Source organism: Emys orbicularis, chromosome 4, assembly GCF_028017835.1.
Source record: "Emys orbicularis isolate rEmyOrb1 chromosome 4, rEmyOrb1.hap1, whole genome shotgun sequence".
NCBI lineage: Eukaryota > Metazoa > Chordata > Testudines > Emydidae > Emys > Emys orbicularis.
The window spans coordinates 104,599,363-104,622,474 of NC_088686.1; the positions used below are offsets into that span (position 1 = coordinate 104,599,363).

Below are 23,112 nucleotides of genomic sequence, written 5' to 3' on the forward strand. Positions count from 1 at the left end.
CCCCTCCTTCCTTTCACCAACTCCTGGTGAATACAGATCCAAACCCCCTTTGGATCTTAAAACAAGGAGAAATCAATCAGGTTCTTAAAAAGAAGGCTTTTAATTAAAGCAAAAGGTAAAAATCATCTCTGCAAAATCAGTATGGAAAATAACTTTACAGGGTAATCAAACTTAAAGAGCTCAGAGGAATCCCCTCTGTCTTAGGTTCAAAGTATAGCAAACAAGAAAAGCACTCTAGTAAAAGGTACATTTACAAGCTGAGAAAAACAAAGTAAATCTAAGACGCCTTGCCTGGCTTTTACTTACAATTTTGAAATAAGAGAGACTTGTTTAGAAAGATGGGGAGAACCTGGATTGATGTCTGGTCCCTCTCAGTCCCAAGAGCGAACAACCCCTTAAACAAAGGACACACACAAAAGCCTTTCCCCCCCCAAGATTTGAAAGTATCTTGTCCCCTTATTGGTCCTCTGTGTCAGGTGTCAGCCAGGTTACCCGAGCTTCTTAACCCTTTACAGGTAAAAGGATTTTAGAGTCTCTGACCAGGAGGGACTTTAGTACTGTACACAGTATGGCTGTCACCCTTCCCTTTATAGTTATGACACACCCGTTGGTAATGTTATCCATACTGAGTCTGCAGTATTGCCCGCAAGCATCTCAGCATCATATTTAGTGCAGTTGGTCTTGGCACACTGACTTTGTTGGTACCACTAGTCTCGGTATATCATTCAGCACCAAAGCTCTCTGAATTGGTGTCTTTTGTACTGACCATGTCAGCACCCAACTTTATGGCACCAGGGAATTTAATGGTGTCAGATTTCCCGGAGTCCCACACTGGCACAATCAGTCATCATATTGCTGTCAGTACTGGGTCCACTAACAAGTTGGTAAAAGGCATTTCTTCTACTCTATTGTTGAAGGATTCAGGAACAGACCACCCTGGGACTTCTGTTAAAATGTCTCCTCCTATGAAGAGGGGATTATTCTTTTTCTTCATCACCTTCAGGTGAACATAGAGAGAGTTCTTCTTTGTACTTTTTCACACCTGGTGGGGTTTCTAGGGCTCAGGCAGGAATAGGGAAGCCATATGGAGATACTCACATTGGTATACCCCTCCCTGGACTCCCACGCAGTTTGCCTGTGATCCACACTAATGGCCATATTGGGCTCCATAGGGCCCTTAAAATCTAAGAAGATGTGTGTCATCTACACAGTCCAGAACAAGGTCGCTTTTTTCAATAGAATCTATCAGACCTCATACAAATCAGCAGCCTCCTGTTTCTCCTGTCCAGCAGCTCCACTGTTCTGAGGAGGAATAGATTCATTGCACTGATGTGCCTCCTCCTGCAATATCATTGTATTCACCAGATCAGGCTGTAGCTTCATCTTCATTAACACCTCCAGATGACTAAAGAACATTTCAGAAGCTTCCTAAGAGGTTGACTGAAGCACTTTGATCCTAGAGGTTCCTGTCAAAGGAGGAATCCTGTCTGCACATAAATATATTGAAGCTCAGTGTGTTTCATCCGGCATGTGCTGCATTCTTATCTCTAATCCAGAGCAAGTCTATACAGGTCATGGTAGACAACACCATTATAGTGTTCTATATAAACAGGAGGAGCCAGATCATCTCCTCTACGTCAGAAAGTGATCCAGCTATTGGAATATCCATCATCAAGTATCTGTCACTGCTGTTTATCTACCAGGACTAATGAACACCCTTGCAGATCAGCTCAGCAGACATTTTTCTTCCAACCACAAATGGTTTATTAAGAACTCAATTATTCAACAGATTTTCCAGAAGAAGGGTCACCCAGTCATGGACTTGTTTACCAAAGAAATGGCCATGGGAGGCGGGGAAGGAGAAAGCAACATTTTTTTGATGAAGAGGGAGTCAGAGTCAAGGGTCTGTATCAGGTGCCTTCCTAATACCACGGTCTCAGGGCCTGATGCATGCTTACCCACCAATTTTTTTTTATACCATATACTCTGAGAAAACTCAAGCAGGATGCAGCAGTGTTGATACTAAAAGCACCAGACTGACCCAGATAATTCTGGTTCCCAGAGCTAGTGAGGCTGTTGATACAGACTTCAGTAATGCTTCCACTAGTCTCAGATTTGATCTCTGAAGACGATGGGAAGACCTTTCATCCAGGCCCACAGTCTCTGCACCTTGCAGCTTGGATGCTAACTGCTTAACTGATGTTAAGATGCCTTGCTCCAGATATGTCCAGAATATTTTGATATATAGTATGAAGGACTCCATTGTGGCTTACAGTGCCAAATAGAAACAATTCCCAATTTGGGCAAACAACGTTATGTCTCAGCCTTCCTAATGGACATTCCGTTCATTGTGGACTAGCTGTTCTCACTAAAACCATCTGGACTTTCTAATTGGTTCTATGAAAGTTCATCTAGCAGGTATACCTCTCCGTCGTCCTCAAATTCAAAATTGCATAGTATTTTCACACCCTGTGGTGTCTAGGCTTTTGAAGGGGTTTGCTGCGTGTATTCCCTACAGTTAGAGAACCCCCTCACCCTCAAATGGCATCTTAATGTGGTATTAACAGGTCTGATGGGGTCTCCCATTTTAATCATTAGCCATGCTTGTTACATCATCTTTCCTTGAAAGCATAGTTTTTGGTGGCCATTATTTCTGCTTGTCGGGTGGAAGAAATTCAAGCTTTAATGGCAGGTCTACTATACACCATCTTTCATAGAGATAAGGTCTCTCTTGGGCCACATCCAAGATTCCTACGTAAAGTTGCATCTGACTTCCATATTAATCAGAACATTCATTTACCTATTTTCTTTCCCAAACCTCATGCTAGTGATTCTGAAAGAAAATTTCATTCTTTTTATTTAGATAGAATCATTTAGTCTCTTCTAGGTTATTTATAGCCTATGCTGGAAGAGTAAAGGGGAAATCAGTTTCTTCCTACAGAATGCATCAGACTGTGTTATCAAATAGTGAAGATTGGTCCCCCAGTAAGATAAAAGGTTACTCCACTAGAGCTCAAGATGGATCTGTAGTTTCCTTCAGAAATGTCCCAATCTCTGAAATTTGTAGAGCACCACCTATGGTTCAATTCATACATTCATAACACACTATGTTATTGGGGAGGCTTTCATAGCTGACACTTATTTTGGCAAAGCAATTTTTCAATCGTTGTTTGTCTAGGACTCTGATTATCCACCTCCTAGCATGCGTGCACTGGTTAGGAATCACTAAGAGTGCAATACATATAGGTAATCACTCAGAGAAAAAGCTGTTACTTACTTTGCAGTAGCTGATGCTCTTCGAGGTGTGTCTGTGTGGATGTGGATTCCAGTTGGCAAAGGAGCTTGAGTGATAGTCAGGGCCAGCTCCAGGCACCAGCCCAGCAAGCAGGTGCTTGGGGCGGCCAACGGAGAGGGGCGGCATGTCCGGCTCTTCGGTGGCAATTCGGCGGCGGGTCCCTCACTCCCTCTCGGAGCGAAGGGCCAGCCGCCTAATTGCCGCCGAAGACTGAAGCAGCGGCGGTAGAGCTGCCGCCGAAGTGGTGCCACAGATCGCGATCGCGGCTTTTTTTCTTTTCTTTTTTTTTCTTTTTGCTGCTTGGTGCGGCAAAAACCCTGGAGCCGGCCCTGGTGATAGTTGGTATTGTTCCACCCTTTTATGCTCTTGAAGGAGTGGCATGTGCGAGGGCAGCTGGGATGCAGTCATGGGCCAGTGGGTTCAAATATCTGGCATAGAGGATGCATGCACACCAAGAGTTGGGACCCATTGTGCTAGGCACTATGCAAACAGAGGAACAGATAGTCCCTGCCCTGAAGAGTTACAGCCTAAACTCTGTTTTTATGAACATGAGAGTATCATCTGAACAAGCCGCACCGGATGCAGCAAAGCTGCTGAAAGACATATGTAAAAAGCATTAAATAATCTAAGATTTACAAAAGAATGAATCAAAACTTCGCTTCTATTTCATTAAGCATGGACATCAGCTTGGGGTCATTTCCTAGGTAAAAGATAAGACACTATTATTTATTTAAGCTCTAAATCAATGACCATATACTCCTCCAAAATGTGAGATAATAGAAATGATGGTAAACTCAAGGTTGTTTAAGTTGTGTGAAAGAAATGGAAATCAACTGGAGAGATTAGTAGTAATTCAGTTTTGCTGTGATTGATGTCTTTTGATGGCTTTGTTTGAATATCACCAAGGGAAGAATTCAGAAAAAATGTCAGAAAACCGAGAAATCAGTGCAGCACAGTACACATGACAAAGCCTACATTTACATAAAATTTCAGCTAGAGACAACGTATACAGTATATACAAATATAATTGAACCTAGAATAGAATCTAGAGACTAAACAGAAGGTATTTGAAGCTAATAAATGACATTCATTTGTTTTCAAGATATTAATTTAATTCAGAATATTTTCATTCAAAATCTTAACATACATCTTACATACATCTATGTTGCACACCATTGGTAATGACACAGAGGGTATGTGTAGTTACACGCCACAGTGAAAAGCGAGCTGCGTCCAGGTTGCGGTGCATAGCTTCACATGGCAGTGAAAGGTTCTAGCAGGGAGGAGGCAGTGGGAAAAAGGTTTGGAAGCTCCCCATTGCCGGAGCCCTTCCCTGCTGCTTCCCCCACAAAAGCCTATCTCTGCTGTCAGAGTCTTTCACTTCAGTGGGGAAAGGCCAGCAGTGGGGTGGCAGCAGGACACTACACTGCTAAAAATAGCCATCTAGATGGGGGTGCACTGTTTGGGCATATAGAGCACCATATAGAGTGCAATATATGTATCCTTAAAGTACCAGGTTTTCACAAGATCTACCACTGACTGCATGTCACAAGAAGTAGAGCACTGTGCTGCCATTTACAAATTAAGCCACTGCCTTTCTAATAGTTGATATGTCACTGGCCATCAGACTGTTTAAAACTTTGTTTTTCCTTAACCCATTTAACTCCATTGACTGAACATGTTGAGGTAACAAAGTCTTTGTTGAAAACTCAGCATCCCACCCCTTTAGTTAAGTTGTTAGAACTCAGTGCACATGTTTGTGGGAACCTTTAGAGACCTTTAGCAAAACTGAGGAAACCTGATTTGATGTGTTTGATATTTCCAAGATAAAAAACTTTTCAAGTCTTCTTTGTACAATTTACGGAGGTAAATTATGGGGCAAGCCCAATTTTTAAAAAATTCCATTGCATTTTGCTAATTTAGTTCATATAAATGTGATTCAATTATAGAAACTTCACTCTGCTTGGTTTTGGGAGGATGATTCTTTGGTACATACAACAGACTTTTCACATTGTTAAAATGAATTAATATGTCTAGTTGCTTTTCCATAGAGGGCTTTGGCTTTTTCTTGAACTTTCTTTATGTACATGTTATTAATTTAATTAGTTTGTGGATTGCTTACAGTTATGCTAGCTCCTGCATTCAAAATTGCAACATTGCCTGTTCAGAATTCGAGCACTACAAATAAAGCTTGTCTTGCTAGAATATTGATTTTTTTCCCCCTCCGCTAAGCTTCAATTTTAGTAATTGCTGGCTAGGGATTAAGCTAGAATATAAACAGACTGTCCCATCATTTTTTACAAATGGTAGTCATTCTATAAGGAGGCACCAGAGAGGACTATTGTAAACTGGCCAATAATTCATTCAAAAAAGCCAATTAATCAAACGTTTCACTTAGGAGTACTGTTTTAAAGGTAAAATTTTAAAAAAAAATTAGTTAAAATGTAAAATCTAAATGAAAATATATTAAAAAACACATTTTGCCTTGATGTATTAACCTTTTGTTCTGCATCTTCTTTCCCACCCTCCTCCACGTCAGGCAGACATATTAGTTCATATTCACTGCAGCAACAAGTGGAGTGACATGAAGCATATTTTCTATTTATCTGTTTTTCTTAGTGATATTTTTAATCCTGTATATATTACTGTAAAATTAAGACTGGTCTGATTATTTTTGCCTGTGCATGTCTGCCTACAAAGAAGACTTTTGTTCGGTTCAGCCTTCAGAACTAGAATGCAACTTAGTGTTTTAGTTACCGTCCGTGTTAAACGAAACTGTCATTATTTAGCCTTTACACTTTTCCTCTTTTAATTTTGAATCTTAAATCACCTATTTGTTTTTCATTTCTTTGTAGGCTGTGCTCTACAATGACAGATCAGTCCTAGAAAACCATCATGCTGCTTCTGCATGGAATCTCTTTTTATCTCGACCAGAATACAATTTTCTACCTAATCTTGATCATGTGGAATTCAAACGGTTTCGTTTCTTAGTGATCGAAGCAATCCTCGCAACAGATCTCAAGAAACATTTTGATTTCCTTGCTGAATTTAATGCCAAGGTTTGTTACACAAGTTAATGCCTGCACTTAGCTGCTTATGCTATCAGCATTGTTGCTCAATGTGTATTGCTTTTAATAGGTTAAATTTAAAGAACTTTGAACTGTAGATGTCAGCACACCAGTAGGAAGACCTAGCTAAAGCATGTGCTACATAGAGTGTACTAACCTTTTAAAAAATCAAACTGTTGAACATACCTTAAAGTACTAGTATAGAATTCCACTCTGACACTTAATACTTCCCATTTTTATATTTCCTTTATCAGTAGAAACCTTCAAAACTGTTATGCATTAACGTTTTAGTTTTTAAGAATCAGAATATCCTCTGCATGCATGTATTTAATACCCATTACAATCTCTCTGTTTTGCACATAAACATCCTAAATTAGCATTCGAACATGAAATAAAGTGTCCGTTTTCTAGATTTCAACTATAGATTGCCATTAGATTAAGAAAAGAATGAAACTAGTTCAGTGGATATATATGAAAATCATGATCTTAAGTGGAAAATATATTTAAAGATTGAAAAATGGGGAATAAAAATAATATACTAATTACTGTTAGTAATACAATGCAATACTGCAGTACAAACCTATTAAAAAAGGGAAACTGATAGCACATAATTACGTTTTTTTCAATTCATTGCAGTTTCTTTAAACCTCAAAACAATTATCTCCCATCTAGTTATCTGCTGCTGGTAACATCTGTTATCTTCATTTAAAAAAAAAAATGACAAGACAAAATATTACAGAAAAATTAATACAAAAGGGTAATATTCTGCAAAGACTTAAAAATGTAATAAAATGATATATAGTTTTTCTTTACAAGAATATCCAACATTGTTAAAAATTCTGTTGTTTAAACAGGCCAATGATATAAACAGTCATGGTATAGAATGGAACAATGAGAATGACCGCCTGCTAGTTTGTCAAATATGCATCAAATTGGCAGATATTAACGGCCCAGCAAAAGTTAGAGATCTGCACCTGAAATGGACAGAAGGCATTGTTAATGAATTTTATGAGCAGGTAGGTATGGAAAGAATTATTGTTTTTAAAATAGAACCAGTTGATGATAAATTATAAATTTGGGGAGTACAAAGCATTTACTATTTGGGGGTTATTCCTTTTGTTACTGCTTTAAATTATTTCTGTTTCTAAAGAATGAATCATGTCGAGTAACTTTATATTAAGCATATTTTTTAATTTCTATTGATTGTGTTAAGAGCTTGAAAAAAATTTCCTACCAATTTTATCTATTTCTTAAACATTAGTTTATTTTCCTCTTTTGTTTAGAATGATGCTGTTTTAACAAAAATATCAGCTTCTACCTTAGGAAGTTGCCTCCACTTTTACACCTGTCTTACAAATACTTATGCATTTGTCTATCTTCACTCATGTGAGTAGTAATGGATCTATATTTGTGAGTAAAGTTAAGCATTTGCATTAGTGTTTACAGGATCAGGGCTAGAAAGTCCCTGTCATAAGAGCTTCAAAATCATAGTAGTCCCCTACAAGAGAGGACAATATACAGTCACATATGCACAGTGGATGTATATGCCTGCCAAATACACACAAAGAAAAAAGCTTGTAAAAAGGCTCCTCCTCCTCTTCCCAGAAACAGATATCTGAAATGGTCTCCGACCAGAGATTGTTTTTTTATGGGCCATGGAAAGTGCATAATCTGCTCAAACACACAATAATGTTGCGGGCAATTTCAGTTTATTTTTCAGGTGATGGTCCGTATTGTATTCCACTGAGGGTTACACATGCACATGCGTCTGGAGTCGGAGAATGTTGAAAATAGTATCTGTTGGTGCATGCATGCACCCTGACTCACCTAATGCTTCTGTCTGAGGTGATAAAGGGTGGGGCGGACTGACCATGTTGCCAGTTCCTCCTTACCGCCACATGGTCCAGGTTGGAGCCTTCAGTCTTCTCGTCTTTAACGCACTTTTAAAAAGCATAGTTTTATCCATTTTAACTGTAGTTTTACTACAGTAGAACCTCAGAGTTACAAACACCAGAGTTATGAGCTAACCAGTCAACCACACATCTCGTTTGGAACCGGAAGTACGCAATCAGGGAGCAGTAGAGACCAAAAAAAAAATAGAGCAAAACAATACAGTATTATGTTAATTGTTAGCTAAACAACTAAAAAAAAAAAGGGGGAAAGCAGCATTTTTCTTCTGCATAAAGTTTCAAAGCTGTATTAACTCAGTGTTCACTTGTAAACTTTTGAAAGAACAACCATAATGTTTTGTTCAGAGTTACGAACAACCTCCATTCCCGAGGTGTTCGTAACTCTGAGTTTCTACTGTAGTTTTCTTTTTTTCCTAGTTTTTATAGTTACTAGTTTTAACAGTTAGTTTTAGAGTAGACTTTGGAGATATTTCCCTGTCCCTCCTCCCCCCTATCCCCTATACCAGACTATGCCCAGAACTCCGGGCTTCAAATTCTGTGCCTCTTGCCTGTGATCCTTCTCGGTCAGCGACAACCATCAACGCTGCCTTTACTGCCTGGGAGAAGCTCACATTGCAGCTAGATGCAATATGTGTCAGTCCTTCCCCAGCTGTACCTGAGAAGGCTGAGCACTTGGTCTCCAGAAGTATCTCATGGAGATGGCCGTGAGACCGCATTCAGATCCAGGCTTGGGAATACCCCTCCCTCCATACATCAGCCTGGTTCAGTGAGGAGCGTGTCTCTCGCGACAACATCTGACTTCGGTGCTGTGAGAAGAAGACCCATAAACAATGGGATCCAGCGGTTCCAGGCGATGAACCGTCAGTATCGCCCTCTCTGGCACCTCATGAGACATGAGATCCTCCCATACCAGGAAAAACCTCAGCGCCAGTACCGATGACCAGGAATGAGAGAGTGCCCCTCACATCAGGGAGATCTGGATCCATGGCTTCACCCCAAGATGTCTACACCTGGCTAGATCCAGAGTCTCCTACTCCGTCAGGCCCCTCCACTTCCAGAGAAATCATATCCCCACCACAGGTATCTTGCTCTTCTTGCATGTGCTATATGGTGTTCCATTGTCTCTGACAGTACTGCCATTAGAACAGCAGTCTGCCTTTTCCTCTTCCAGCGAATTGTAACTGGAAGAAGAACCACCTCTATCATACTGCTCCTATGCACTCCTCATCCTTTCCTCCTCATCCTTTCCAGAACCACTGGAACCCCATGCCGTGGAGACCCTGCAATCTCCTGCGGATCCAAATTATTTTTCATATTGGGAGCCCTATCCACAAGAGAGTCGTCATCTGCTCTCTAGAGATCCATCAAGCAGGCCCATGTATCCGATAGCAGAAGAACAATTTTATACCCCGGTCCCGGCAGTTCTGCTGGAGCTGGGTAGATTACTGTCTACCTATCGGGTGAGGCTGTGACTGCATCATCCCCTTCCCTACCAGATGACTTCAGGCAATTCCAAGAGATTTTATGGAGAGTCGCTGGGGACTCCAGATCCCATTCGAAGAGATCCAAGACTTCCAGCATAAGCTTCTAGACATTCTTCACACCTCGGGACTGGCAAGAATAGCAATACCAATCAACAAAGCCATATTAGAGCCAGCCATGTACAGCCATCCCTAAAGGAGCAGAGATATGCCACTACGTCCCATCCAAAGGATCAGAATTCCTCTTCTCTCGTCCAGCTCCAAACTCATTGGTAGTTCAGGCTGCTGCACAGAGAGCTAAACAGAAACACCTCAATCAACACCTTCAGACAAGAAAGGAAAGTGTCCAGACCTTCTGGGAAGGAAAGTCTTCTCTTTCTCCAGTTTACAATTCTGAATAGCCAATTACAAGCATTATTGACCTAGTACGACTTCCTGAATTACACTAAATTTGAGGAATTTGCTAATACAGTCCCACAACAAGATCATGCCTGAAAGGAAAGGAAACTCATAGCCAGAACTGCCCTCCAGTCTGCAGCAGATGCAGCTGATAACTCCTCCAGGGCCACGACTACGGCTATCATGATGTGTAGGGAGTCCTGGCTTCATGCTTTTGGGTTTCCTAGAGAGATCCCGAACACCATTGAGGACCTCTGTTTTGACAAATCCCATTGCTTTAACCAGAAGACTGATGAGTCTTTGCATACACTGAAAGACTCCAGGGCTACCCTTTGCTTGTTAAGCATCTACACTCCTGCCCTGAAACAAAAGTTCCACCACCCGTCATCCACCCAGTGATACTGGTCTCCTCAATTTTATCAACAGAGTCCTTATGAACCCCCACATAAACAACAAAAGATTCAGAGGTCTTGCTCCCTTGGGCCCCCCATGCTGGCTTGCACGTCTCAAACCCAACCACAAACAAAGTGGTATTTTTGACATGAGATTTAGAGCCGCCAACCACCAATCCTAACATCTCATGACCCTTCCACTCTCTTTGAGGGTCGTTTAGCACTCTTTTTTCCCCCCACACTCGGAGTCTATAACAACAGACAAATGGGTGCTGAATGTCATCTATATGATCGAGTTTGTATTACTACCTCCTCCAAACCCCTCGCCCCCTTTCAGGGACCACTCTCACAACAGTATTCTCGTCCAAGAGGTGAACTCCTTATTACACCAGGGAGCAATAGAACACGTTCCTCTACAATATCAAGGAACAGGGTTCTACGCAACTTACTTCCTGATACCCAAGAAAAAAGGTGGTTTGAGACCAATCCTTGATCTCTGCCACCTCAATCGCTTTATCCATAAACTCAAGTTTTGTATGGTCACTTTGGCAGCGATAATACCATCCTTAGAGAAAGGCATGTGGTTCTTGACTCTCAATATGAAAGATGCTTACTTCCACGTATATATTCACCCCGCCCACAGATGTTTTCTCAGATTGGGGTGGGCAACAACCATTTCCAAAACAGGGTACTTGCCTTTGGATTAGCTACCGCTCCCAGAGTCTTCACCAAAGTATTTTCCGTACTAGCAGCTCACATCAGGTGTTAGGGTCTCCTCGTTTTTCCATACCTCGACAACTGACTCTTGGCTGCCAGGTCTCGACAGGAAGCCTATGCATCAACCTCTCTGTTACTCAGCCACCTTTCTTCACTGGGAGTCAGCATCAACATCAAGAAGTGATCCTCAACGCATGCAATCGCTGGACTTCATTGGGGTATCATAAACCATGGCACGAGCATACCTGCCCACAGACAGGTTTCAGGCACTGAATATCATAGAATCATAGGGCTGGAAGGGACCTCAAGAGGTCTTCTAGTCCAATCCCCTGCAGTCAAGGCAGGACTAAGTATTATCTAGACCATCCCTGACAGGTGTTTGTCTAACCTGCTCTTAAAAATTTCCAATGACAGATTCCAAAACCTCCCTAGGGAGTTTATTCCAGTTTTTAACTACCCTGACAGGAAGGTTTTCCTGATGTCCAACCTAGACCGTCCTGGCTGCAATTTAAGCCCATTGCTTTTCTCTCTCCCTCCTTGTAACAACCTTTATGAACTTGAAAACTGTTATCATGTCTCCCCTCAGTCTTCTCTTCTCCAAACTAAACAAACCTAATGTTTTCAATCTTCCCTCATAGATCATGTTTTCTAGACCTTTTCTCTTCTCTGGACTTTCTCCAGTTTGTCCACATCTTTCCTGAAATGTGGCGTCCAGAATTGGACACAATACTCCAGTTGAGGCCTAATCAGCGCGGAGTAGAACAGAGGAATTACTTCGTGTCTTGTTTACAACACTCCTGATAATACATCCCAGAATGATGTTTGCTTTTTTTGCAACAGTGTTATACTGTTGACTCATATTTAGCTTGTGGTCCACTATTACCCCCAGATCCCTTTCCACAGTACTCCTTCCTAGGCAGTCATTTCCCATTTTGTATGTATGCAACTGATTGTTCCTTCCTAAGTGGAGTACTTTGCATTTGTCCTTATTGAATTTCATCCTATTTACTTCTGACCATTTCTCCAGATCATTTTGAATTTTGATCCTATCTGCCAAAGCACTTGCAACACCTCCCAGTTTGGTATTGCCCTCAAACTTTATAAATGTACTCTCTATGCCATTATCTAAATCATTGGTGAAGATATTGAACACAACCTGACCCAGAACTGATCTCTGCGGGACCCCACTCATTATGCCCTTACAGCATGACTGTGAACCACTGATAACTACTCTTTGGGAATGGTTTTCCAACCAGTTAGCACCCTCCTTATAGTAGCTCCATCTAGGTTGCATTTCCCTAGTTTGTTTATGAGAAGGTCATGCGAGACAGTGTCAAAAGCTTTACTAAAGTAAGATATACCAAGTCTACCATTTCCTCCCTAACCACCTGGCTTGTTATCCTGTCAGATAAAGCTATTAGGTTGGTTTGACATAATTTGTTCTTGATAAATCCATGCTGACTGTTACTTATCACCTTATTATCTTCTAGGTGTCTGCAAATTGATTGCTTAATTATTTGCTCCATTATTTTTCTGGGTACCGAAGTCAAGCTGACAGGTCTGTAATTCCCCGGGTTGTCCTTATTTCCCTTTTTATATATATAGATTGGCACTATATTTCCCCTTTTCCAGTCTTCTGGAATCTCTCCTGTCTTCCATGACTTTTCAAATATAATCGCTAATGGCTCAAATATCTTCTCAGTCAGCTCCTTGAGTATTCTAGGATGCATTTCATCAGGCCCTGGTGAGTTGAAGACATCTAACTTGTCTAAGTCATTTTTAACTAGTTTTTCCCCCCTATTTTAGCCTCTGTTCCTATCTCATTTTCACTGGCATTCACTATGTTAAACGTCCAATCACCACCAACCTTCTTGGTGAAAACCGAAACAAAGAAGTTATTAAGCACCTCTGCCATTTCCACATTTTCTGTTATTGTTTTCCCCCCCTCATTGAGTAATGGGCCTACCCTGTCCTTGGTCTTCCTCTTGCTTCTAATGTATTTGTAGAATGTTTTCTTGTTACCCTTTATGTCTCTAGCTAGTTTGATCTTGTTTTGTGCCTTGGCCTTTCTAATTTTGTCCTTACATGCTTGTGTTGTTTGTTTATATTCATCCTTTGTAATTTGACCTAGTTTCCACTTTTTGTAAGACTCTTTTTTGATTTTTAGATCATTGAAGATCTCCTGGTTAAGCCAGGGTGGTCTCCCGCCATACTTCCTATCTTTCCTATGCATTGGCATAGTTTGCTTTTGTGCCCTTAATGTCTCTTTGAAAAACTGCCAACTGTCTTCAATTGTTTTTCTCCTTAGACTTGCTTCCTGTGGGATCTTACCTACCAACTCCCTGAGTTTGCTAAAGTTTGCCTTCTTGAAATCCATTTTCTTTATTTTGCTGTTCTCCCTCCTACCATTCCTTAGAATCATGAACTCTACCATTTCATGATTACTTTCACCCAAGCAGCTTTCCACTTTCAAATTCTCAACCAGTTCCTCCCTATTTGTCAAAATCAAATCTAAAACAGCCTCTCCCCTCATCCTCACATCCTCCTCCAAGTTAGGTTCTGCTTGTCAGTCACCCTCTGTGGAGTACAATGGGGATCATCACTCGAAGAAGAGGAGGTTACTTACCAGTAACTGGAGATTCTTTGGGGTGTATGGTCCCTATCTGTATTCCACTTTCCGCCCTCCTTCCCCTCTGCTTTGGTCGGATCTGTCAAATTCACAGTGGAAAGGAACTGGAGACTTAGTTGGATTGCTCTGCACTTTATCACCTCGGATAGAAGCACAAGATGAGCCAGGGCACATACATGGACCAATGGACACTTCTTTCAAAATTCTCCGACTCCAGGCACGTGGTGCACATATGTAACCCTCAGTGGAATACAGAGAGGGAACACGCATCTCAAAGAACCTCCAGTTACAGGAAAGTAACCTCCTCTTCTCTGATTTCACTCTGAAGTCCACCATTTACCTGTGCATCATCAACACCTCTTCAGGACCTGAGCTCTCCTCATCAAATGGAAAGCAAGTGTGCTCTGTATTCAGCACTTCATCTGAGTTAGATGGTAACTCTGCATCATCTTTGCATCAGACTGCACTTCTTCCCTTTCAGATTTTAATCACATATCTGGAGATGTTTACTTGAACAACTCTGGTGAAGCTATCTGGTACTTGAACCATTCCCTTTGCACTAAAGTCTATAATTTTCACCTGGTGCTCTGCTATATCAAAGCAATGAGCTCAAAGGGCTTCTTCAGCACCTGTTCTCCAGTGGTTCCTGACATTCTCTAGGTAATTATCTGGTTTGGGGCAAATGTTCAGCTAATCCACTCCTACAAAGCAAGTAGTAGGACCTGGGCTGCTTTTTAGTTTTCTTTTCTTTTGAATTCTTACCCTTGCTTACAAAGAGTGAAGGAAGGACATCAGCATTCAACTGATGAATGATGAGTCTCAAGCTTCAGTTCACTTGTAGATCTGCCTTACTGATAAGAGTTTTTAGAAGAGCAGATGATATGGGATTCAATTAATTTATTATCTATTAAGTCATTAGGAGTTTTATCATTGATTTTGGTGGGAATAGCATTGGGGCCTTAAGGAGCTAATTCAATGCCTGGCATGGAATCTGAATATTCTGTTGTCTTTTATCCAGGAAAAATTCTATCAGCTGTTAAATATCATACAGTTGCAACACAAAGGAAGAGTGGCCCTTCTTATAACCTAGCAGTTGAGGAATCCCCCTATGAATTTGTGGGCTCAACCAACTTGAGCTTGGAGGTTTGGCTACCTTTATTAAGTAACCAGAAATCAGATGATAATCCCTTGAATCCTATGATGAATATGGGTGGAAAGCCCTTCAGTTTTGCCTCATCTTAATAAGTATGAACAGAAGCTGGACGAAAAGGACACGAAATCTTAATTAGCAGAAGTTCTAAACATGAACATAGAGAACTACTACGAAGTTGTAACCAGCTGTATTTATAATCTCTGGAGTAACATACTTTCTGCTGTTGACCAATTTCTAGAGGCTAACAAGTAGACCTTTTAATCCATAGTCCAAAAAGATATGGAGTTGGTAAAACATGTACTTACAGCCACATATATTATATTTCAGACTTCAATTCAACAGGTGTTACATTAACATCAGTGATAGTGTTGCAGAAGCTGCACACCTGGGACCCCTCCCAAAAATACAGAGAAAATTGCTGGATTTTGTCTCTGAGTTCTGCTTGTTTAGCAACAACATAGATGACACACAGGTTATAATGGAAACCAATACCCCACAGAACATTCACTTGGACTCACCCAACTCTTTACTGCTACTCGGAATCAATCTGCCTCAATAGTAATTTTTTCAGTTCCAGCAGGAAACTTGAAAACTGTGATTGCAAAACTACAAAAAATGGCAGGGTTTTTGGACAGGAATAGCATTGAACAGAAGTTAAAGACCCTGTTCGCTAGTTTGTGCCATTAGGCACAGTCCTGTGTACAAAAACAATGCCGCTTCAAAAAAGAGCTAAGGGAAGAAACTGTGCCTTAGAGTTACCTGTTTGCCTCTTTGTGGATTGTTGTTTTCTTCAAATTGCAAAATTACAAGAATCTTTTCTTATGCAGAGTCACAATTCTTTTTCCTTCTCTCCCATGCTTCTCTCCTGGGAAGAAGTAATTTAGTACTATGTTTTATCAGTAGCAGATTATCTTCCCCTTTCCTACATACATGAGCTAAGCAATTGGAGTCAAAGATCTGTCCCTGTATGCCCACCTGTACAGGGGGAGAAGTAATGACCCCACAGAGCCACATCTCCCCACTATGCCAAGAGCAGTGACCCAGGGATGCCACACAGGAAAGTGAGGGGAGAATTTACTCCCCCTTATTCTCATGCATGATAGTGCCCAAATGGACCCGTATCTGTACCTATTTATTAAATCATCTTAGATAAAGAGCACAAAGAGTAGCTTTTCAAAAAAATAATTTCTCTTTAAGAAAAAGAGACACCATCAACTCAATGTCTAGTCAGTTTTTAAAACTTTAAAAGTAATTTTGAATTTCTAAAATTTTCAGGGTGATGAAGAAGCAAGCCTTGGATTACCAATTAGCCCCTTCATGGACCGTTCTTCTCCTCAACTTGCAAAATTACAAGAATCTTTTATTACTCACATAGTTGGCCCCCTTTGTAATTCCTGTGATGCAGCTGGCTTGCTTCCAGGCCGGTGGCTTGATGAAGAGGAGGATGATATAGAAAGTGCGGAAGATGAAAATGGAGAAGAAATGGAGAGTGAAGATGAAGAAATGGAAGATGATTTTGGTCAAAGTAAGATAAGATGCACATAGGGCTTTTTAATGGATTTGGATTTGGGAATACTTGGTTGAACTTATACATCATAATAATTATGTATTTTTGCCCTTTCACTTTGGCTACTTGTATGTAAGCAGGAATAATTATCTCCTGCAATTAATTTTGAATTAAAATGAGAGAGTTTTACAACCTGAGATAGAAGTTAGTCAATTCTTCCAATTTCCTTAGGGACTTGATATTAAAGATAGAATGTCAATATTTGCTGTGCTGGAGCATCCATTTCTTACTTGCTATGTTGAGTTCAAACCTACACCTGGTTTACAGAGTAGCATGTGGGTTTGATAAACCGAGAATATAATGACCCTATATTTGATTGTGGCTAGCATGTGAAAAAAGTATGTTTGTAATTTTACAGAACTACAAAGAAAAAAAGGCAGAAGGCGAATATTTTGCCAGCTAATGCACCATCTGAGTGAAAATCACAAAATATGGAAGAATGTGATTGAAGAAGAAGAAAAAAATAATAAAGCTGAAGGGAGTAAACTGCAGCCAGATAACTCATCCTTACCTCAAACAGATGAAATTCAGGTTATTGAGGAAGCAGATGAAGAAGAGGAACGACAGCTAGGAGAGGAGAAATCATGTTGAGAAGACTTCAGACTGATGTACAATACAATAGCAGAAAGCATATATTCAGTTTTCACTGTGCTGACTATAGACTAACACAGTTAACATGCAGTTGAAAGGCCTTAATACTGTGAGAGGATTCTTGCTGCTCTAGCAGAATCCCACTCCTATGCACTTTCACCACATGGAATATAAAACTTTATTCAAAGATTGAATATCGTATACCATGATGCAAAGTTCTCCCTGCCCTTCTTGGTGTACAAATACCTTGATATAATGCTGCCTTGCTGAATTCAGAGCTCTTATTTTCCATGAGGTACCTCCAGTTCTAAAAAAATTCAGTGACTTCATTTACCAAAGTGGCCAGAACTTTTTGCTTATGTGGAAATGTTGGGTAGATCCTAATAATATTTTGAGATTTGTATTTCATGTTATTTTTGAACATGAATATAAAAAGGAAGTCTGTGCCTGTATGAAAACCAATATTAATGTTGCAGTACAAGCCTGATTGGGGGTCTTTACTCAGTGCAATGGTTTACCTAATGCAGTTATCTCAGATTGGTTTAACCTTTTGATGACTGTGAAACAAAAGCTAAATTCTAATTTTTGTGGTTTAAAAAAATCCCAGGTGCATCTATTTCTGATGCTTTTTACTGTTGTGCATAATCTGCCGTTTTATTTTTGCTGAAAATATTCAGGTTTGCAATGGGTATTCATGACAGTTGTTGAATACAAGGCTCTCATAATATATTGCCTTGCTGTTCTGTGGTAGAACATAAAAACTGTTCAATTATTTTAATTATGAAGGGATTTTATTTTTAGTCAATAATGCTATATGTTCCACTCTTACTCAGGATTCATGTTAAAAAAAACATGTTAATTTACCACACAGCAGATTTTATATAATTTAAAATCCTGCACCAATGTTAGATGTTAATTTTTTGAGGAAAATAAGATCATAATTCATTTATTCTTTGTATGTAAAACTTCAGGAGAATTAAAGTTTGGTTTAAAAAAAAAAAAAAAAGCTATTGTTTCAAAATGGCAAGTGTACATTTTCCCTGCCCCTATAAATCATGCATAGATACATACCACAAAACATAGTGTAAACCACTCATGCTAGAGATAAACAACTTAAAAACTTTTTACTACTGTTTTGAAAGAACATGCATACATTGAATAAAGAATGTATTACAGTGTTGTCATTGGAATGTCACCATCTCTATATGTCCATATTTTAGTGCACTTTAATCTTTTTCATTTTCCATAATACACATATCATGTATTTCCTTTAATCAGATGTATATCCTGGCCAGTACATATAGAATGCAGAACATGACTACTATGTATTTGTAATACCCCACAGCAGTGTAAATACAGTTACTGTATTACAGAATACATAGGGGTTTAGGTTTTTTAAGTGAGAAGTCTAAACATTTCACAGAAATTATCAGGACAAGTATCATTGTAACGATAATTGCGAAGAAACTGCGTAAACTAGTTAGGCTGCAAATGTGTAATTTTCTTATGCAAACAGTAAACTACACTAATTTTAAATGAGTACCTTTTAATACCAAACAAGTCTTTACATTCTGCACAGTGAATAAATCCAGACATTTGTTTTTTGTTAATCTTGCAGACTGTATCAATTTATCTGTGTTTATACCTTCATCTCAATTGGGTAAAAAAATGTAATCTTCTTAAGATAAACTTAGTGTAAACCATTATGTTATACATTACATTATGTTATGATTTTTAATCTAATTTTGTACAATTGGCCAATCTAAATTACTAGATATGGGAGCTCTGAGTTGTTTTTGTCTCAGACGCTTGTGTTATTTATTATAGAGAGTCAGTGCCAAATTCCCCTGCGACTGCCATCATTGCTACCACCACATCTTTTGTAACACCTAAGCGGTGTTCCCACCAAATATTTCTACCGGTAATAAAATTTAGAAAATGTAAGTTGACTGTGCATTTACATTGTACATTCTGTTCATAGATTTCAAAAAAAAAATGTTGATTAATGTAGCAATTATGCTTCACTTGCATTATGCTTTATTAATTACTCAGTATCTGGTGTATTCAACATATACATGTGCATTTAAGAATGCACACTGTCTGCCTCACATAATATTTAATTTCAGTTTTGTTTTACCTGATAAAGTGGTGAGAAATGCCTTAGCATGAATGTAATATTTTAATTTGTAACTTTCCTTTTAACTTCTCTAAATTAAGATCTTTATTAACAGAATACTGGAAAGATATTATAATAGGGTAAGAAAAAGCTATGTTTACCTGATACTAAGCATTGGCAACAATTTTCACTGGCAGATTTCTATACAGTTAGAAATGTAGAAGCAGCCTTTAGAGTTAAACATGGAGAGGCTTCAGTGCTTGGTAAATTACCCCTTTAGTACATGCTCAGATTAAGTCTTTCCAAGCTATAATAACTCGTCACACAGACAAGATTAATCATAAAACAAAATAAAACCAACTTGGAATGTACATAATGTGCATGTGTATAATATGTGACTAATCCCAGTCTGAGATCAGGAAACAAATGGAGGTAATGACATCATTACTAAAGGCCAGATCAAGTCATATTTGCAACCATGGCTATAATAAAAAGTGAAGGACATGGTTTTACTCACCCAACAAAAGGTGGAGTCAGAATACTGGCTATGCTGCCATCAGCAATAATAAATGATCAGGTAAGGCAGGCCAGGCTAGTATGAGTATAGCATTCTCGCAGTTCATTCCATCCCTTAGCTCCCAATCCACTTCTGGTGTCAGTTCAAGGCCATCAATTAATTAAAACCCAGTTACATTTTCATTCATGACCACCAAGACAGCTGTGCTGCTCGGATACAATGCAGCTCACAAAACCCAGTACAAAGCACATAATAGCTAGAGTCTCATTTGAGGGAATCCTAATTATGAAGTCAGTCCCCACAGGAACTTGGACCAAGCTGGAAGTTAATCACCTTTAGGGAACTCTGCAGATTCTTTTTCTTTGAGAAAGCTTTCCCATCATAATTGCATAGATGTAAAACAAACAATCAAACCTTTAAAAATACCAAAAAGACATTAAAACAACTCTCCCCAAATATTTATTTAATCAAACCAGAGTCTGCTCCAACCTTCCAAGAGGAAAGTGCAGATATTTCCATGAAGCTCACTAGGATCCTCACTATGTAAATCTTATTTACCTGGGAATCACTTAGCCACTATAGTGCTGGATGTTGTACAAAATGTAAGATAGTTAACACTATAAAATGTTCTTCTTGTTTAGCAAAGCCTTCATTTTGGACAAATGGGTTATCTCTCAGTTTGAAAAAAGGTATTCTAACCAAACAAATTAACAAGACTCTTTCCTGCCAAGTGGTTTCCCATAGTCTCTGTCTTCACTGGGTTCTCCCTTTTCCTCACTGCCTGCCTTGCATTATGGATGGAACCAGGTTGTAAACTCTGCTCCCCCGTGTACCCGTTTCTTCCTTTGACTGTGGGAGACATCAGGGTATTATGTTGGGGCATCAGACCTAGTCAAAAACAACTAGTGGCATCCTCCTTCAAGCTCCCTTTCCACAGCAAAGCTAGACAGATGAGTCCAGGACTTACGATGGCAAGAGCAATGCCGCACTCCTTGAGGTAAGTGCCCACTCAACAAAGCTGCTCCCAGAAATAATTGTTTGCCTGGGTAAAACCCTATTTGAGAAGTTTATTTATGTTCCTTGTATTCAACCTTCCTTCTTTAAGAAAATGGATATAAAGGAGATCTCTTACTCTGTCACTTCATCTGAGAAATTGGCAGCCAGGTCCACCAAAAGCAAATAAAAAATTGAGGAAAAATCTTGAGAGGATTGAAACATTTTTGAATTCCTCCTCCAAAGAAGGGGCAATTTCTATTTCTTCCCCTTTGGAAGATGAGAAAGAGGATGTGCCTTCTCGCAGGCATTGCAATCCATAAGGACAAGTTTAGACACAATACTTTAGCCCTTTCCAAAACAAACATAAAAGGATTCAGGTGGTGGTGGAGATTGATTAGCAGATTCTTCCCTTAATACCGCTATTACTACTGTTGGAGTGATGTCTGGGCCCTGCTTATTGGCTCTGCTACTGAAGTGATTTCAGGATCTACTAGCAATACCCAAAAAGTTTTAGGTAATATGGAAACTTTCATATATCATTTCCTATCAGAGTCTTCCTTATTTTCTGTGTCCTTCAAGGCTACGCAACTTCCAGAAGAAGTATATTCTACTGAACAAACTAATTCTCCTTCCACAATTACATTGGCTTTTGTGGGCATGGACTGTCATTTACAATATGCTTGCACAGTGCCTACTATAATGGGCTTCAAGCTGTTGGCCACTAGTGCCACCACAATATAAGTGTTTAATAAGTTGTTATTTGGGGGCAATTCAAGACTTAAATTATTCTTTTAAAATTAGGTTAGATTTCATGTCATCAAAGTTAATTGGTTTTAAAAAAACAGATTGTGCAGAAAGCAATATTAATTAACCAAAGGAAAAGATAGGAAGGAACCTTTGAAACTGGTTGAGTTTTCAATAAATGTTTTTTAGAATAGAAATAATTCTCAGAAAATATTACTAAAAATGCGGAAATCCAAGATCTAAATTTTGCTAAAGGATTTATCTTGGGTTTGTCTGAAAGACTATGTAGTTCTATGTCACCATGTTTGAATTTAATTGATAGTTTTAATCCCCCTCTTCAGATCTCTAAAAACCTGAATCCCTAATAAAGACTCCTTTTCCACTTCTTTTGCTAAACCTGTTTCCATACACAATTACTGTCACCTTTAATATCTCCTGTTGACTGAGAGAGACTAATTTTCTCTGGAAAAAGAAGGGTAACATAGTTAACATCAGCAGCCCTGTTCCCCTATATGGGGTTGACATAACTAGCTACATCAAAGTAAAAACAGTGCTTTGTCTCCACTAGGATTGTACATTGAGATAGCTTATCTTCATGTAAAATCACAGCTTTTTTTAAATGAAGACATAGCCTTAGATACTCTATTTTTCCAAATTTGTGTACATCTGGCATAGTTTGCTTGAAATTCAATGTTTTTAACCCTATGTAAATCCTACTGGGAACATGTTATTTTGGGTATGTCTTCACTATCGGCAGGCAGCAATCGATCCAGCAGGGATCGCGTCTAGTCTAGATAAATCGATCCCCAAGTGCTCTCCCGGCGACTCCTGTACTCCAGCTTGGCAAGAGGCGCAGGCAGAGTCGACGGGGGAGCGGCAGCAGTCACCGTAGTGAAGATCTAAGTACGTCGACTTCAGTTATGTTATTCACGTAGCTGAAGTTGCGTATCTTAGATCGATTCTTCCCCCCTCTCCCCCACCAGTGTAGACCAGGCCTTAGATTCAGCTGACTCACTGGGCTAGGTGACCTGCAATCCTGAAATCCTTAGGAGTAGACAACCTTGGGGAGAAGTCTTGAGTTGAACATTGTTGTTGTTAATAAACCTAAATCCCAGGAAGTGGATGAGTTTTTGACTCTACATAGCATTTTAGAGCACATTGGGAAAGGAAACTTCTTACAGTTGCATTTCACCAAAGATCAAAAGAATTACTTTGAGGCAAATTTTCTTGTTTTAAATCTTACATGACAACAGATATAGACAGCACATTGTTGTACATGTAATTTGAAAACTGGACCTTTCCTTATAATATCTAACACATTCCTGAAGACCTAGGAAAATAAGGGAAAACATTTCAGTATGCCACAAAAGCAGCTGCCTAATCTGTGACATAGATAAGAATCTAGTTTACAGATAATGGTATTAATTGTGGTCATTATATTATCTGTGTGGCTTTTCTCCTTGACAGGAGACTCTTCCTCAAAACTAAGGCTCTTGGGCCCTCTCTTTTGCAGGCTATTTTTGGAGCTTATTGTAAA

The 23,112-nt window shown here is 39.5% G+C and overlaps 1 protein-coding gene across 1 annotated transcript in view; it reads left to right on the forward strand.

Annotated features, from left to right (window-relative positions):
- The window catches only part of PDE3B (phosphodiesterase 3B), a 288,545-nt gene extending 271,226 nt beyond the window's left edge, over positions 1 to 17,319 (forward strand). Inside the window, exons 13-16 of the mRNA XM_065402627.1 lie at positions 6,151 to 6,354; positions 7,218 to 7,379; positions 16,320 to 16,569; positions 16,970 to 17,319. Of these exons, the coding sequence (XP_065258699.1) occupies positions 6,151 to 6,354; positions 7,218 to 7,379; positions 16,320 to 16,569; positions 16,970 to 17,202 (849 nt within the window). The 3' untranslated portion in view covers positions 17,203 to 17,319. The remainder of the gene's footprint in view (positions 1 to 6,150; positions 6,355 to 7,217; positions 7,380 to 16,319; positions 16,570 to 16,969) is intronic.
- The last annotated feature ends 5,793 nt before the right edge of the window (positions 17,320 to 23,112 follow it).